Below are 17,268 nucleotides of genomic sequence, written 5' to 3' on the forward strand. Positions count from 1 at the left end.
AGCACAAAAGCAGGAATAATCAATTCACAAATATAGTATAAGGAGCAAGTCATTTGGTAGCTTCTGTAACCCTTCAGGGCTTACAATAGCTCGGAAATATAACCTGAGTAAAAAATATCCTACTGTTATGAAAAGACAATCAAACTGGAAGATATGCACATAGTTATAGGTAAAAAAATGTGTGAAAATGAAATAAATAATTCCTCCTCTCCACTGAGCACTGGGAAAGCCCCTTCTAAAATAATAAGCCCATTTTTAGAAACTATATTTTAAGAAAGACACAGACCCGTTGGGAAAATGACAAAAAAGGCTGGAGGTCTATAAATATGACCCGTGAGGAAGGACTGACTGAACTGCTGTTGGTTAGTTTAAAGAAGAGCAGGTATTCTTGAATTATACAATAAGCCATTGAAAAGATAAATTAAATAACGTGCTTTTTATATAGAAGCACTTACTGAAATAAGTTAAGTACAGCAACATGGGTTCACATTTGAATTAGAAAAATTCTTCTATTTGCAAGGCTAATGAAGAACTGGAGTGCTTGAGCAGGATCTAAGAGCACTTTCGTTGGAAATAAATAATGTTAGACAAACATCTTCCGGGAATAAATACAGCTGGAGTAAGGAACTAGTGCTGACCTGTTAGGACCACTTTCAGCCCTATTTATCTATGGTGCGTTACCTGTATATATGGGTGTCTGTATACATATACACATACATTGTTAGCAACACATTTAAGAGGTCCAGATAACATGTCTGCATTTCAGACACAAGTGAGGCAAAGGTGGATTTTTCAACAATGTACTATAGGTAAAGAAAGGTATTTATAAAGGCAAGATCTAAAATTCATAATGTACATTCTGCTTGCATATCCACGTTAATCAAACTGATGTTTACAATCTATAAAATGAAAGGTACTGAGTCCATGAATTCATTGTTGTTTTAAAAATCACTCTAGTCAGTGAAATGAACTGACAAAAATAGCAATATGAAGAAAAAAACCTGTGTTCTAAATTCATCAGAACCCAATTCAAATACACAGTATCATTTGTTCCTTTTTCTACTAATAATCTGAATTACTCTGTAGCCTGCCTATTAATTGGATGATCATGATTTAAATTATATATCATCTCTCCTTTATTTTTCTCAGATACAAAGAATAATTTAAAAAAATACTTTTTTTTCTACAGATTAGAAGATCTTCTCTGAAATACTGTACTTGTTGCAGAACTTGTTGCTGACTTGCCAGCAGACTTATAAAAGGCAGCATTCATAAATATTTCACAGGGTCTGAGAAACAAGCAAGCAGAAAACAGGAGCGGCAGGCATGAAAATAAAAAGGCTAATCGACCAACTGTGAATAGATCTATCTGTTTCATTTCCTGAAACATAAATGAGAGGAAGAGATTTATCAACTGGCAAATAGTTTCATAAAGGAGATAATTGTCTCTGCTTAAGTTGGCTTTGTAATAATGGCATTGCCCTGTAGGGGAATACTGAATCCCATGGCAAATAAATAAGTAGGGCCTCAATCCTGAAGTGTTTAATCCTTCTCTCTTGAATGAAGTCACAGAGCAGTCAATATAAGCAGTAATGTTATTACAGCCACATGTATTAAGCATTTCTTGGGATATGAAATAACTAACAACTGCAGAAATTTTCATCTTTCAAATAACAGACTTCAACTGTAACTCAAGTGCAATAAATGCCTGGGCAAAGATTCTCACACCTTTTTTGAACACTTTTTTTTCCTTTCTCAGGAAGGAGGGGAAGGCATTGTTTGTTGTGCTGTCTTGTAACAATGGTATGCTACAAGATTTGCATGAGGCCAATTAAATTAGAAGAAATTTAAAAATCCCCATCAGAATTTTAGGCTTGCATGATACATTGATCTTGAAAAAGTCCAGCTAAAAAAACAAGTGTCTGAGAGGATGAATCCACTTTAAAACGTCAATAAAATGAGAGTGACCAGTTAATTTTCAGCTGCTGCTTATGTTAATTTATCTGCTTGCCTACAACATAAAGCCATACTATTCTCATAGCTCCAAATTCTAACTTCTTTTCAATATACCTTGCCCATAAATCACAATGGGGCAAATGCCTTGTTTTTCTGCCATATTTCCTCACCAGGTCCATCTACCCAAGCAACTGCTATTTTGCTACGCTAATGGGAGACATAAGTTATAAAATAAACTTTAAAAAAAAAATATAAAAAGAGTGGATAATTGTTGGTAAACTACAAAATAATCCAACTGCAATTAAATCTAGTCAGGATATCTGATACAACTTTACAATTTTCTCATAGTCTCTTCTAGAAGTCAAAAGGTTCAGAAATCAGCCAAACCTCCAGGGTAGCATTTTCCTGGAAACTAGTCTTACAGATGTTGATAATCTACAATATTTGCTTATATTTTGGAAGTGATATATCAATTTTCCTTCTCAAAGTCCTATTATAGTTCTCCTGTAGAAATGCTTCAGACTTATTCCAGATTCACTTTCATCAACTTGATCTTATGCCAGTTCCAGCTGGTATTACATGATAACTCCTAAAGAGAGTTAATCTTTCATTTTTGGCAGGCAGTTGTACTCAGCCACTCACATGGCCTATGAGAACAAGTTGTGAGGATTTATGATGTCAAATCAAATGTATCTAACAGAATTGGAAAGTTCCTGTTTAGAATTCTGCCCAATTCCAGTATATTAATATAACTCATTATTGATATTCACATGCCATTTTTGAAAAGTGTATCATTGCGGGATTTTTGGTGTCTGCACAATATAATTTATATAAGTGAATGAAAACAATTGCAAGCTGTACTGTTCAAATAGGAAACACCACATGGTAAAAAGCAGCACTTTAAGTGACATTTTAAGGAGTAACAGGTGAAGTATCTAACATACCACCAGTGTCCTCGTTATCTGCAAAGCTGCATCAGTTCACAAGAAAATATTAATTTCTTGCATAAAATAACATTTCTGCATGATTGCCTAGTTTGTTTGCCCAAATGGTTTGTACACAAACATGCAAGTTCAACAAGCAGATGCACACATATTTTTGCAGATACTTTCTTCATGTTACTATGTGATATTTATGCAAAATTCTTTCAAAATGTTTATTGTATGTTCTGTGCATGAAACCTAGAGAAGGCATAATTATTAGTCTAGAAGAAATGTTTATACTCCAGCTTTAGTATAGCTAACAGTCTAATTGAAACATCTTGTTAATCAAAAGAACCAAAATTATAGCACACCGAAGGTACTTAAATCAGTAATTTTAATGCAAGTAATGACATTCTAAAGCATTTCCTATTTGACAAACTATAATATCTATACCATCTGTCTGGCTTTTCACCATATGGCATTGTATCAATTCCTAACAACCTTCTTAATATTGGTCCTCTGCTTTTAAAGGTGGAATTAGCTAGTTCTATGAAGTTAGTGAGTGTAAAGAAGTGAAACGCTGTCCTTTTGGTTGTGAATCACATGTTCTACCTATGAATAATGGTGAGTTTGCTTATTTAGTTAGTACACATTCTGCAGTTTCACATTTAGATAGAATTTTATCAGAACTGCTAGCTTCCAATGAATTTATTGCTTTCTTTTTCTTCCTAGTTCAGTATTAATACTTACCTTATCATTAGATACGTTTATGAATGTGATTTGTAAATCATTATACAACGTTAGTTCTAAATATAGTCATACTGGGAAAAAATAAAAAATGGACTAAATAATGTTGTTACCCTTTTATACTCAAGTATTTTGATACCTGCTGCTATTCAGAATTCAAAATACAAACGTGAAAAACAACATATTTAACAACCATTTATGCTTGAAGGCCATAGTCCCCAAAAGCTACTGAGCTGCCTTTCTAAACTTACAAGTAGCTATGCATACATCTCAGTCTTATCACAGTACTGCTGCTAACACTTTATTGTCTGTTAGGAGAGATGCTTTTTAAAAAAAAAACTGACAGTGTGTGTGGTATTGATAAATGAAATGCTAATTGTGGTATGCTTTCCTTTTAAAGTGTCTTTTCAATGACAGATTACTGAATTGTATTATCAAATACATAATATGCAGAGGACAGCAAGATTGGTGTTACCATTACAGTTACCATTTATGTTACCATTTATGTGGGATATGAAAGCCAAGAATCTTTAGAATGTCATTTTATCATGGTTATTATACAAGAAATACATAAATCCTGTCATGGAGACACACTTACATGTGATCATAATGATGATTTTTTTTTCCCCATTAAGCAGTTTTGAAATCTGGGTGTTCTTTTATTTATAAAACACAGAAAATAAGGATTGGAAGAACTTTGAAAAGATATTTAGTCTGTTACCCCAGCTCAGGATGAGATTACATGTATTTAAACTCTCCTGGATATATATATCTCTCACATGATCTTGAAAACTTCTACTAACATACCTAAATATTCTTTACTTCAGAAAGTTTTGTTTGTGTCCAACTATAAACGTTCCTTTGCACAATTGTAGCCCATTATATTTTATGCTTTCCCTCTTCTTTCACTGGATTCGTCTTTCTCTAGATCAAAGCAGTCCAGTTCATTCCCACTTGTTTATATTAAGCTATATTTTAGATAATTTTGATCCTTTTTAATATTTTCTTCTGCCCTATTTTCACTGGTCCACACCTTTCTTGAAAGTTAATTTCCATAGTGGAGAAAATCAGGGGTACTCACACTGCATAGCTTTAGGCACCTAAGGTGGAAGACAGGATCCTTGATTTAATTATCAGCTGTGTCTGACAACCTCCTCCAGTGAGTGATCCACAGACAAGACTAACAGATGCTTTTACGCTGTTTAACAGTGCATGTGAACACCCTTATACAAGTATACAACACCCAGCTGGTTACATTGGAAGATTAGGAGACTACCATCCTAAGATAGGTATCTAATTTAGGATATGTGAATACGCTGAAAAACTCCAGTAGATAAAGTCTTACTAGTTTTATTATAAATAAAGGTTTCATTTATGTGCATTACATGATTAATTCTGCTATGCACGTGTATCTGTGTGTGTGTGTGTAATTTAGCAATTTCTAGTAATTATACATACATATAGTACATAGTAGGATATAAAATTTTAATATTATGTATATGTATACAACTAAACTTTTTACTCGTTTCTGTGACATGCTGTTATTGAAGCATATACTGCTGTGATCCATTGTAAACCTATATCTGCAGCTGTAATATCTATTTTCTTCAGCTCAGATTTGGGTAGCTGATTATTCCAACCTACATCTAGTACTTCATTCTCATCCATAGCAAGTCCCATTTAGACTTAGTATTTTATTACCCCCCCAAAAAAAAAGTCACCCATGTAATTTTCCAGCTTTTGTGGATTTCTACTATACACCATCTATGTACCACCCTCAGATTTTTTTGCCCTCTTCCACTGTTCAGAAACATCTCAGTTCCCTCTGGACATTGGTATAAGTATCCATAGCCTTGAATTACAAGATACATGTCCATTCTGTTCCCCATACCCAAGCATTCTTTGTGAACAAACTGTACTCTTCAATATTAGACTTTGCTGTTATGCTAATTTACATGTATATGTATGCACTAATTTTTTTATTATATAAACTAATATATATATATATATATATAAAAACGTACGTATACACTAATACTTTCATTCCTTGATTCAGGTTTTCATCATACTATTTGCCATAGTATTTGGACATCAAATATATTCAGCAGAATGACTTTGTGCTTTTCTTCTCTTACATTTTTCTGTACTTTTTGCCCTTGATCAATTTGGTTGGGGTCAGAACCAGGTATAGACTTACTTCTACAGTCCTTATCAATCCTAAATTCAAGTCTTTCTCATCTGCTTAGCAAATATGTAATGAAGATGCTTCATGAACTACAGATTGTATATTGAATCACTGCAATTTTGAAATCCATCTTGGTGAGTCTTAATATTTAGCATGTGATAGATTTTCAGCAGCTCATTATGAAGCAAACTTCATAATGTAAGTGCCTAGGTAAAATAAGCATACTGAAATACAGACAAAGTTCATATTAAACAAAACAGTAAGGTGGGACCTTTTTTACTAAGACAGTGGGGACACTAGGATTAAAACTTCAGGTACTTACAAAATATTAGTTTAAATGGATTGGCTATCAAACAATAGCTAGATGTAAAATTAACAAATCACTATAAGGGTAGGAATTCTTCTTTACCTTTACACACAGGTCTATGATCACTCCATGCAGCAAAAACTTCAGCTATCCTCTGACAGGTGATACTTTTTGAACCTTGTAGCACATAATCTTCATCACAGGAGAACTGTACTGTTGCTCCCAGGCTAAAATCAAAGACAAAAAGAATCATTTTTTTACAAATAGGTACCAGTGAATTTTTCCATTCTTTTAGGTATGACAGTCCTGACAAACAATACAAACACGCAATCCAGTAATTTTTATTCTTGGTAGTAAAAGGCTGCAGACTATGTACTAGCCTGACAGTGCACAGTGTTCAGCCCTCTCCAGGTTCCCTTTGCCCAGAGCTTGTTTACCTCTTTTTAACAGTCGTTTGGTGGTCAAGTGACTATTTTCTGACCTAACTTCTGACTTCCATATAGTAAAGGTTTGACAAACCTGGGCACTGTGTAACAAACATTAGCTATTTATGTTAACTGAAGCTAGGAAACAATGAGAAAGAGATATAAGGAAATCACCTAGAAGAGCCAAACAGTCAACCACAAGACTGAGAAGAAATCCCCAGTATAAACATTGTCTTCCTCTTAGGGAAGACCTCAGGATACAGATGACTTGCTGTAAATATTCCCCACCCCTGACTCTTCTTGAGAAATTCTGGTGTTTTTGACTTTAGAAGCAGAGGGGCTTTGGAAGGGGGAGCACAATACCAGAGAAAAGGATTAGATAGTAATAATGTTTCTTGTAAAAAAAAAAAAAGTATATGATTAATAAGACTTTCCTGTATTAGTTTGGACTAGGAATGCATTATTATAAATAAAGTAGTGTCGTGGTTTAAGCCCAGCCTGTAACAAAGCACCATGAATCCGCTCGCTCACTCCCCCCCCCATCTCACAGCCCCAGTGGGATGAGGAGGAGAGAATATAAAGAAACGCTCATGGGTCGAGACAGGGACAGGGAGGGATCACTCACGATTATAGTCATGGGCAAAAGACAGGCTCAACTTGGGGAAGAAACAAAATCAATTTAATTTACTACAAATCAAATCAAAACAAGGATAATGGGAAGTAAAACCAAATCTTAACACACCTTCCCCCCACCCCTCCCTCCTTCCCAGGCACAACTTCACTCCCTGTTTTCTCTACCTCCTCCATGCCCAGCGGCGCAGGGGGATGGGGTCAGTTCATCACACCTCGTCTCTGCCGCTCCTTCCTCCTCAGGGGGAGGACTCCTCACTCTTCCCCTGCTCCAGTGCGGGGTCCCTTCTACGGGAGACAGTCCTTCACGAACTTCTCCAACGCGAGTCCTTCCCACGGGCTGCAGTTCGTCACGAACTGCTCCAGCGTGGGTCCTGTCAGTGACCTGCAGTCCTTCAGTCACAGACTGCTCCAGCGCAGGCTTTCCCATGGAGCGGCGGCCATCTTGGGGGACATCCCCCTGCTCCAGCGTGGGCTCCTCTCTCCCCAGGCTGCAGGCGGGCATCTGCTCCCCCGCTTCCCTCCTTGGGCTGGGAGGGGACAGCCTGCCGTCTCACCACGGGCTGCAGGGGTATCCCCTCCTCCCCCGCTCCTCCCCCCCCCCCTTCCTCACTGACCTCGGTATCTGCAGAGGAGTTCCTCTCACATTCCAATCCCCCACTCACTGCAGGTTTCCCCTTCTTAAATCTGTTCTCCCAGAGGTGCTACCACTGTCACTGACAGGCTCGGCCTGGGCCAGCGGTGGGTCCAACTTGGAACCGGGGAACCTTCCAGCAGCTTCTCACAGGATCCGTCCCTGCAGCTCCTCCCCCGCTACCAAACCCCTGCCACACAAACCCAAAACAAGTAGTAATAGGTGTGTTTTATATTTTGCTTACTAGGTTAAGATTTTAATGAGGCTGGCAGTAAAGTCTTCACTGCATGTAAGTGGTGTGGTTTCTCTTGCCAGTAACAAGATTCTAAATGTAACAACTACTAGACAATGGAAGTTATAAGGTGAATATAAACACTTGCTCCTTTAACTGGCATATGTTTCTCAAATTAATCGAAGTAATAAAAGAAATCTAAAAACATCTTTCTAGGTATCTAGCTGTGATTATTTATGAAGCAATAATGCTGGCTTCAAAAGATTTTGTACTTTTCCATATGCAGCTGACATTTGGTGTTGCAAACTTGGCACAGAACAAAACAGGAAATAAGCCCAGAAAAACTTGGTTGGTTTGTTTGTTTTGTTTTCTTATGTTAGGTTTTTCTGAGGGGAGGATTGGGGGTTTTTTTCAGTTTGGAAAAGTTAAAAACTTCAATACATAAATCTGTATTATTGTGATAATTATTCTTCTCCTTTAATATCATTATAGTTTCAAGTCCTGATTACAGATGAAAATAGTCAATATATCAGGCCTTTGTCTGACATCAGTATCTTACACTCCATAATTTCAGCTTGCTGTTTTTAAAGGCTTGTCTGTCACAGTTTGAAAGTATTTCTATAATCTGTGATGGTGGACAACCTATAGTGTCACAAAGGTCTCTTTTTTACACCTTTTACCTTATCAGTTGCTAAATGATCATCATTATGGTTTTGAATTAAAAGGTGGTGGTATTATTTATCCTATTCCTTATATAAGACTGATGAGGAATACTCATAGATCTGTGATCTAATGTGATACCTCATGCTTGTGCCAAAAATTAATGACATCTGGGAAACACTCTTCTTTTCCCCTCTAACAAAGAAGGAATAAACCCAACAGACTAAAGCCAAGATGTTACTGAAGAAATTCTGAGAAGAGTCAAGTAAACTAAAAATTAATATTTTTAAAATCTCATGTATGGTGACACTGTATTTTGCAGTGGAGGATATTTTGTAAGTGGAATTTGGAGGAGTATCATCACTTTTATCATCCTTATAGTGGGTACTGATAAAGCTTTATGTTTTGGTATTAAAAACATGTGATGAAACCTTGGAAAAAAAATCATACAGCATTATTTACCAAACTCCAGTGACTGCGTAAAGGTACTTCCGTGCACATGATCAAGACTAGCATTTTACAATAAGAAATACAACGAAACACAGTATTTTGAAAAGGCTTCCAAAAGGAAAATGTTATAAAAGTGTAAAAGCATAAATTCCTTTTCCTTCATTATCCTTATTTTTAGATGGCCTAATATTAACAAGTATTTCCTTTATATGTAATAGCTAACACAAATTACATGACCGATGGTCTTCCCTAGTCTAGGCATAGATAATACTATGGATGTTAGCAAGTGTAAAGCACTAGGGCACAAAGACTCTCTCATAACCTAACTAAACATAGGTGTGCTGATATTCTGTGAAAACAGAAGAGCCATCCCTATTCCTGGGGGAATAAGGGAAGTGCTGATATAAAAGCAAACAGCATGGTGAAGTAAATTATTTTTTAATGGTGTTTGTCATTGTACTTTTGTTATCATTTCCCAATGATTTTGTGTACATATATAGCTGTATACGAGGCTTTTAAAATTCAATTTAGAAATGTGATTACCTCAAAACTATATAAGGTTTGGTTTTATCTACTAATTCTTCTGTAACTGAACAGAATAAGATAGCTTCTTTCACTAACTGCCTGTGCAGAAAATGAATTAGTTGGGTTTTTTTTACTTTGGTAATGTTCCTTGAAAAATCTTCCCTCCTAGTTTGGTCATCAGGAAATTAGTATGCCATCAATACTAAACAGTAGCAGGGCATTTCATTCTAACTCAAACATATCAAAATACCAGATCACAGACTCATTGATTTCAAAGAATTCTGCCTAGATTTACAGTTGCATTCAACCAGGACCTGAATTAACTCTTTTTTCTTGGATAATACTCACAGTAAGTGCTTTTCCATTCTATTCTAGTCAAAATACAAGGTGACTTTTGTTTCATAACACATTTTTTGTATAGAATAGAATAGAATTGCTGTGCATGCAGTTCTATGGGTATTTTAAGATTAAACATGGAGTAACTCCCCAAAAGTCTGTGTTATTGCAGCTTTCCTGCCTGACCTTCTAAGTCATGGAATTATCTGACCCTACTCAGATGGATGCCATAGATATGTATCCCATTTTCCAGCCTTTGCTATGTTACCTATTTTTAAAAATTTTGGTTTGTAAGTCTCTGTAAGTAAAGCTTCTGTACTGGCATAGTTCTTCATTTATCTAAATAAATGATTTAAGGCTTTTTTATAACTCTCTAAAACTGGTACTTTTTCCACGAGGTTGGAAGAGGTCTGAGGATATCACTCCATAGGATATCACTGTTGATTTGGCTGGGATCTTCGAATCTGGGTTTGATCGCACAAGGTATAATATTCTTTTTTGCTGAAACATGTACTAAAATGCATTTTTCCCTGCAGGGTTTGGCTTGTAAAGAATGAACCCTGTTTTTCTTTCCTTATAGATGGGGATGTTAGTGCTGTAATAGTAATTTCAGTTTCAATTCAATTTACAAAGGCAGCCAAAAAATTAAAAAGACTAAGCACACATTCCAGAGATTAACTTTTGTTAGGTACTCAATTCAAATACATCTATGATGAAAATAGCTACTAAAGAAGATTGATACTGAACAGAACAAGAATAAATTTAAGGGAGTAAGAAATGTTAGATGTTTGAAAAGGAATGGTGTCATCACAATACAGCTGATTAAATTCGGGGAGTACCTGGGCTTTACAGAGACATAGATAATAAGTAATGTGGACATGGAAGATGACATAGTCACTTTAACAGACATCTCAGAAAATGAGGATTTGATAGTGGATAACAGCTCTATAAACTCTTCCAGAAACAGAAATAAGAATGTTTGTGAAAGAAGGGGATAAAGAAAAGCTACAGAGTCCATGAAAAACAGAAGAAATAAAAGTGGAAAACTGAGAAAAATAAAAAAGTAAACATAATGTAAAGGCCCTTGCAAGGTAAGGCTGAAAAGCTTTTATATGAGACTGAGGAAAAAGAACCACAAGGCAGATCACAGTCTCGGAGGAAACTGCAAAGTTATGATACAGAAAGATGATCTATCATTAATGTTAAAAATTATACTCAGTTACTCCAGGGACTATATGGTTAGGAAGGTTCAAAAGGTAGCAAGTGGAAAGACAAGAATAACTTTCTCAAGATCAGATTTTCACAAGAATCTATCTGCTATAGAAAGTCATGTTGAGAAAATCTGAACCCCTTTGATTATTGAAAAAAAAGGAGCACCTGAAAAAAAAGTAACATGGAAATATATTTCCTGTAACTAACCATGGACTGATTTAAAGAGGAAACACCAAGCCGGTAGTACACCTCTTACTAAAAAAATTGAACTGCTGGTATCAAAACTGTAACTGGCAAAAATTCCAGAGGGTTGAAATGATTATGAAGACTTTACAACTCTGATAATTATTTTTATCACCTCTAAAGTATAAACAGCACTCACATTACCTAGTCCCCTTTATTTGGCCAAATCAGTTTTGATATTAAACTGATATTTGATAGTATATGACTAAGCATACTGGACTCATAAACACAGTGAGATTGGAAAATTTACAAAATATGTAACATGTGTGCCATGTGTGTGAGATCTAATAAGGGCAGTTAGATAAGCAGATGATAAAACACCAGTCTAAGAAAGGAAATAGAAGAGACAGAGATCAGTTCCTATGGCAGATCAACTCAAAAAGACAATAATATCAAAAATCAAACAAGCACTTCCTGACTGAAAGGTCAAAAAAAAAAGGACAAAAAAAACCCCAACAACCAAACCTGCAGAAAATCTGTATAATCATTCTGGACTTGCAGTGTAAGAATGGTATCCATAAAGGCCAGCATATTGACTCTCATAAGCTTGTTAAGAAAATGTTAACAAAATGGGTCTCTCAGGAACTTAAAAGCCTAGTCAAGATTAATATTTTTTAATGTTTTCCTGTCATTATCTATCTATACACTCTTTCAAAAATGGAAAAGCATTAATTCTTTCACAATTGTCTAGTAGGAGAGATCCTTCTTGTTGTTTCTAATGATGATATTTTTTCTCCAATACCTTTTATCTATGGCATGCAAGAATTCAGTTCTAAATCCATCTTTCTCCAAAAAAAGTTTGGTAACTGAGCACAGGAGGATAAAGTGTCACTTCCCTCCCCAGACGTAGTACTGGAGAGGAATATGATGAAGATTCAAAAAGGACACACAGATTACCAGGAAATTATTAGCTCTAAGACAAAAGGAAAAAAGATAGGCTTATATCTACACTCCTTAGACTTAGCTTTCTTTAAAACACTTGGCCACAGGTTTGATGTGGGTCTGGCGTGGTGACATAGCAGCAATTTCAGCAGAGGGGTTTTTTTTCTTTTTTTTTTTTTTTCCCTAGTTGACAGAATCCCAAATAATTTGAGGACTGCTATAGGCCAAAGAGGGATCCCTTATAGGAGGAAATTGCTGATATCTATTGCATGTCTAGTGGTACTGCATGAGGACATGTGGGAAATCTGATCAAAGACTGCTGGTATGTTACAGAACTACAAACTGTGGAGAGAGACAATCAGATCATGGAAGCTGCTTTGGGCAGACTTGTCCCTCGAGTAGTCTACCTCTGAATTGTGGACAGGTATTATTTTAGAGACAGCTGACAGAGTAGTTCAAAACAGAGTGTGGGAACAAATGACCAAAAAATAGTGTGGACAATTAAGGGCAGTTTGATTCCCTGACTTACATTTGATCCAAACTGCTTACAAGATGAAGCCCCTTCAAAAGTGTGTGTAGACTACACCTGTTTTATAAATCTCAAGAGAACTGAAGCATGATATAGCTATGAAATTCATTGTTATATACAATATAGACATGCATCACCAAAAAAAGAAAAATCTAAAGGACAGCAGGAAAATCTCTAGCAAGTTTCAAAAGCAGAATAGATTTGGCAAAGAATTTGTCTGTGGATGCAGCGAAAGGCCAGGCTGAGTTCATTTAGTCCAGTATGATAACACTGAAAGTGATGAAAAGTGAATGCTTAGAGAAAAACTTTAGAATACTTTAGAATACAGCAAACATCTGTAGTCCATCTTCTGATCATTACCATATTTCAATCATTTATGGTTAAGGAACTTTCTGAACTGGAGCTACTAATTTAGTAGTCCCTGGGTGACTAAATTAGACTCCTTTGGCCAGCCCCCAGATACAGCTAAGACTGGTAAGGCACACTAGAAAGAAAAAGAGCTTCTGTGGTGTTTGGGGTTTTGTGTGGCAGGGGTTTGGTAGCAGGGGAGGAGCTGCAGGGACGGCTCCTGTGAGAAGCTGCTGGAAGCTTCCCTGGCTCCAAGTCGGACCCGCTGCTGGCCCAGGCCAAGCCTGTCAGTGACGGTGGTAGCACCTCTGGGAGAACAGATTTGAGAAGGGGAACCTGCAGTGAGTGGGGGATCGGAATGTGAGAGGGGGATTGGAATGTGAGAGGAACCCCTCTGCGGTCAGTAAAGAAGGAGGGGAGGAGGAGCGGGGGAGGAGGGGATGCCCCTGCAGCCCGTGGTGAGACGGCAGGCTGTCCCCCCCAGCCCATGGAGGGAAGCGGGGGAGCAGATGCCCACCTGCAGCCCGGGGAGAGAGGAGCCCACGCCGGAGCAGGGGGATGCCCCCCAAGATGGCCGTGACTCCATGGGAAAGCCTGCGCTGGAGCAGTCTGTGACTGAAGGACTGCAGCCCACCAAAAGGACCCATGCCTGAGAAGTTCGTGGAGGACTAGCTCCTGTGGGAGGGACCCCACACTGGAGCAGGGGAAGAGTGCGGAGTCCTCCCCCTGAGGAGCAAGGAGCAGCAGAGACAAGGTGTGGGGAGCTGACCCCAACCCCCATTCCCCATCCCCCATCCCCCTGCACCGCTGGCAGGAGAGGAGGCAGAAAGAACCAGGAGTGGAGTTGAGGCGGGAAGGAGGGAGGGGTGGGGGGAAGGTGTTCTAAGGTTTGGTTTTACTTCCCATTATCCTTGTTTTGATTTGATTTGTAGTAAATTAAATTGATTTTGTTTCTTCCCCAAGTTGAGCCTGTCTTTAGCCCGTGACCATAATTGGTGAGTGATCCCTCCCTCTCCTTGTCTCAACCCACGAGCATTTCTTTATATTTTGTCCTCCTCATCCCACCAGGGGTGAGGAGTGAACAAACGGCTTCATGGTGCTTTGTTACTGGCTGGGCTTAAACCATGACATGTGGTTATATTAGTCACAAAAGGAAGTTCACATACAATGTGGGTCCACTAATAAATAGGTGATGCAACCTTGTGGTGCTGGAATTCAATATGTAAAAGGCAAAGTACTCAGTGCCTTTTCTGTGTCAATTTCTACAGCACATCTGCTCCTAGATATCTACACGTACCAACATGATTTGGGAAGAAGAAGGACAGCCAATATTGGGGAGCAACAGGAAAAAAGAAGACACCTGTATTCAAAGGCAGGACGCCAGATAGCTTTCACCAAAGGGTGCTGAAAAACCTGGCTGATTCTATGCAAGGCTGCTATCACCTATGAAAAACTGTGGTGATGAGGAGAAGTTCCTACTGACTGTAGAAAGGCTAACATTACAAGAATTTTTTAAAAAAGCAAGGAGAAGCTAGGAACCTCACATCAATCCCTGGAAAGAACATGTCCTCTAGGAAAGCACAAACAGGAAATCAGCAGTTACACAGATTTACCAAAGGTGAATAATACATGATCAACCTGATCATCTTCTATGACAAAATGACTGGCTACATGGACCAGTGGTAGATGTAATAGTGCTCAATGTAACAGTGCTCAACATCAGCAATGTTTTTGACACTGTCTCTTGCAGCAGTGTCTTTTGGGAGCTGGCAAAATATGCACTGAATAGATAGATTCAAAATTGGCCTGGTAGGTGTGCTCAAAGGGTAGGAATCAATGGCTTCATATTCAGCTGGTGGCCAGTAATAAGTTGAGCATCAGGAAGTCAATATGGGGTCTTATGCTGTTTAGTATTTTCATCCTCAACCATGACGGTGAGACAGAATGAACTCCCAGCAAATTTAGAAATCATATTAACTAGGAAAAGTAGCTGACACACTGAATAGCAGAGCTTCAGTGTGCATCTAGACACTTGACAAAGTTGAGCACTGGGCCAACAGAAACCTCATGAAACTCAACAAGCAGAGGTACAAAGTTCTGCACTATTGATCAGCAATGTGTTCTCATCCTATATAAAACAAACTATATGCTCAATTACATTAGAACTGGTGGCAGCAGATCAAGTGAAATTCTTCTTAAGCTGGGGAGGCTGTATGTGCAATATTAAGCCCAGTGTTTGGTCTCCCACTTCAAGAGAGATACTGATAAAAACTAAAGGTTTTGGAGGTTAGTCAAAGGCTTAGAGCACATGACCTACAGTAAATAGTTGAGGCAGCTAGGCTTTATTATTCTGACAAAGAGGAAGCTAAAGTACTATCTAATAGCAGACCATAACTACTTCAAGAACTGTTACAAATATAATGAAGCCAATTTTTCTTAATATGGCAGACAATATACAAGGGCCAGTTTAGCTGGTTCAGGTTTTACCTTACAACAAGCTACTTCCAAGAAAGGCAGGGCAGAACTGGAACAGCATACCCAGACTGTTGTGAAATCTCCATTCTTGGGAGTTTTCAGGATTGGCTAAACAAAGCCACAGCTGACCTGATTTACTGTTGGCATTAGTCCTGCTTTGGGCAGGATATTGGAGTTTGATGCCCTCTCAAGGACCTTTCCAATCAATTTTTCTATGACTCACTCAAGCTGTTCAATTTATTTTGAACTCATAGAGCTTTTGCATCTACAGAATACTGTGCTAAAAAAGTTCAAAGCTTAAAAAATGCGTGCTTGACCTGTGTCTCTCAGTAACTTTATCTGCCAATTTCTATTTCTAATAGGATAAAAGATGATTGCCATTAGGCTTTAATTTTCAGGAAAAAAACTCCAAACTTTAGATATCTTTTCATTAGAAAAAAGTATGAGTAAATATTAAATAAGACAAATTTGAGAAGACACTTTAATCTCGTATCTATTTTTGAAGTCTCCATCATCTGACCCAAATTTGGGATCTCACTTTAAAGAACACAAACTAAAAGCAGTAAGGAGTCTAAAATGAAGCTATAGAATCTCCAAAGGATGTGAAAGAGCAGGTTTAAAATTCTGAACTTCATATGAAGTTTATATTGAATAGAATTATTTTAACAGTTGGCATACATGTAGCAAACGAAATAATTCTAGATTATTTTCCTCTATTATTTGATATATTCTTTAAATTATTATTGAACAGGAATCAATTATGCAAGGAATCAAAACCTCAAGCTAAGCTGTAACAATAAATTATATTATTCCGCATTTTGAACTTACATTTCTCTTGTCAATTTTGTGACAGGTAGGTAGGACAGACTAGAAGAGGGCAGCGATAATGCAGTTTGGATTTTTTGCACTGATGTGCAGGGAATACATCTGAATTTGTACATTGCAGTACCACTCTGTTTCTGTGGAATCAACTGAAAAGTCATATAGAACCATAGAATCATAGAATGGTTTGGGTTGGAAAGTTCCAACCTACCTGCCATGGGCAGGGACACCTTCCACTAGACCAGGTTGCTCAAAGCCCCATCCAACCTGGCCTCGAACACTTCCAGGGAGGGAGCATCCATAACCTCTCTGGGCAACCTGTTCCAGTGCCTCACCACACTCACAGTGAAGACCTTCTTCCTTACATCTAATATAAATCTACCCTCTTTCAGTTTAAAGCCATCACCCCTTGTCCTTTCACTACACACCCTTGTAAAAAGTCCCTCTCTGGCTGTCTTGTAGGCCCCCTTTAGGTACTGGAAGGCTGCTATAAGGTCTCCCCTGAGGCTTCTCTTCTCCAGGCTGAACAACCCCAACTGTCCCTGCCTGCCTTCATAGGAGAGGTGCTCCAGTCCTCTGATCATCTTTGTGGCCCTCCTCTGGACTCAATCCAACAGGTCCATGTCTCTCTTATGTTGGAGGCCCCAGAGCTGAACACAGTACTCCAGGTGGGTGTCTCACCAGAGCGGACTAGAGGGGGAGAATCACCTCCCTCAACCTGCTGGTCATGCTTCTTTTGATGCAGTC

General features: G+C 38.0%; 1 protein-coding gene across 1 annotated transcript in view; it reads right to left on the bottom strand.

The window, feature by feature from the left end:
- CSMD3 (CUB and Sushi multiple domains 3) overlaps positions 1–17,268 on the bottom strand; it is a 760,948-nt gene that overhangs the window by 432,691 nt on the left and 310,989 nt on the right. The window contains exon 10 of the mRNA XM_069779925.1: positions 6,221–6,345. Coding sequence (XP_069636026.1) covers positions 6,221–6,345 — 125 coding nt within the window. The remainder of the gene's footprint in view (positions 1–6,220; positions 6,346–17,268) is intronic.

This window comes from Haliaeetus albicilla, chromosome 3, assembly GCF_947461875.1.
Source record: "Haliaeetus albicilla chromosome 3, bHalAlb1.1, whole genome shotgun sequence".
NCBI classification, from domain to species: domain Eukaryota; kingdom Metazoa; phylum Chordata; class Aves; order Accipitriformes; family Accipitridae; genus Haliaeetus; species Haliaeetus albicilla.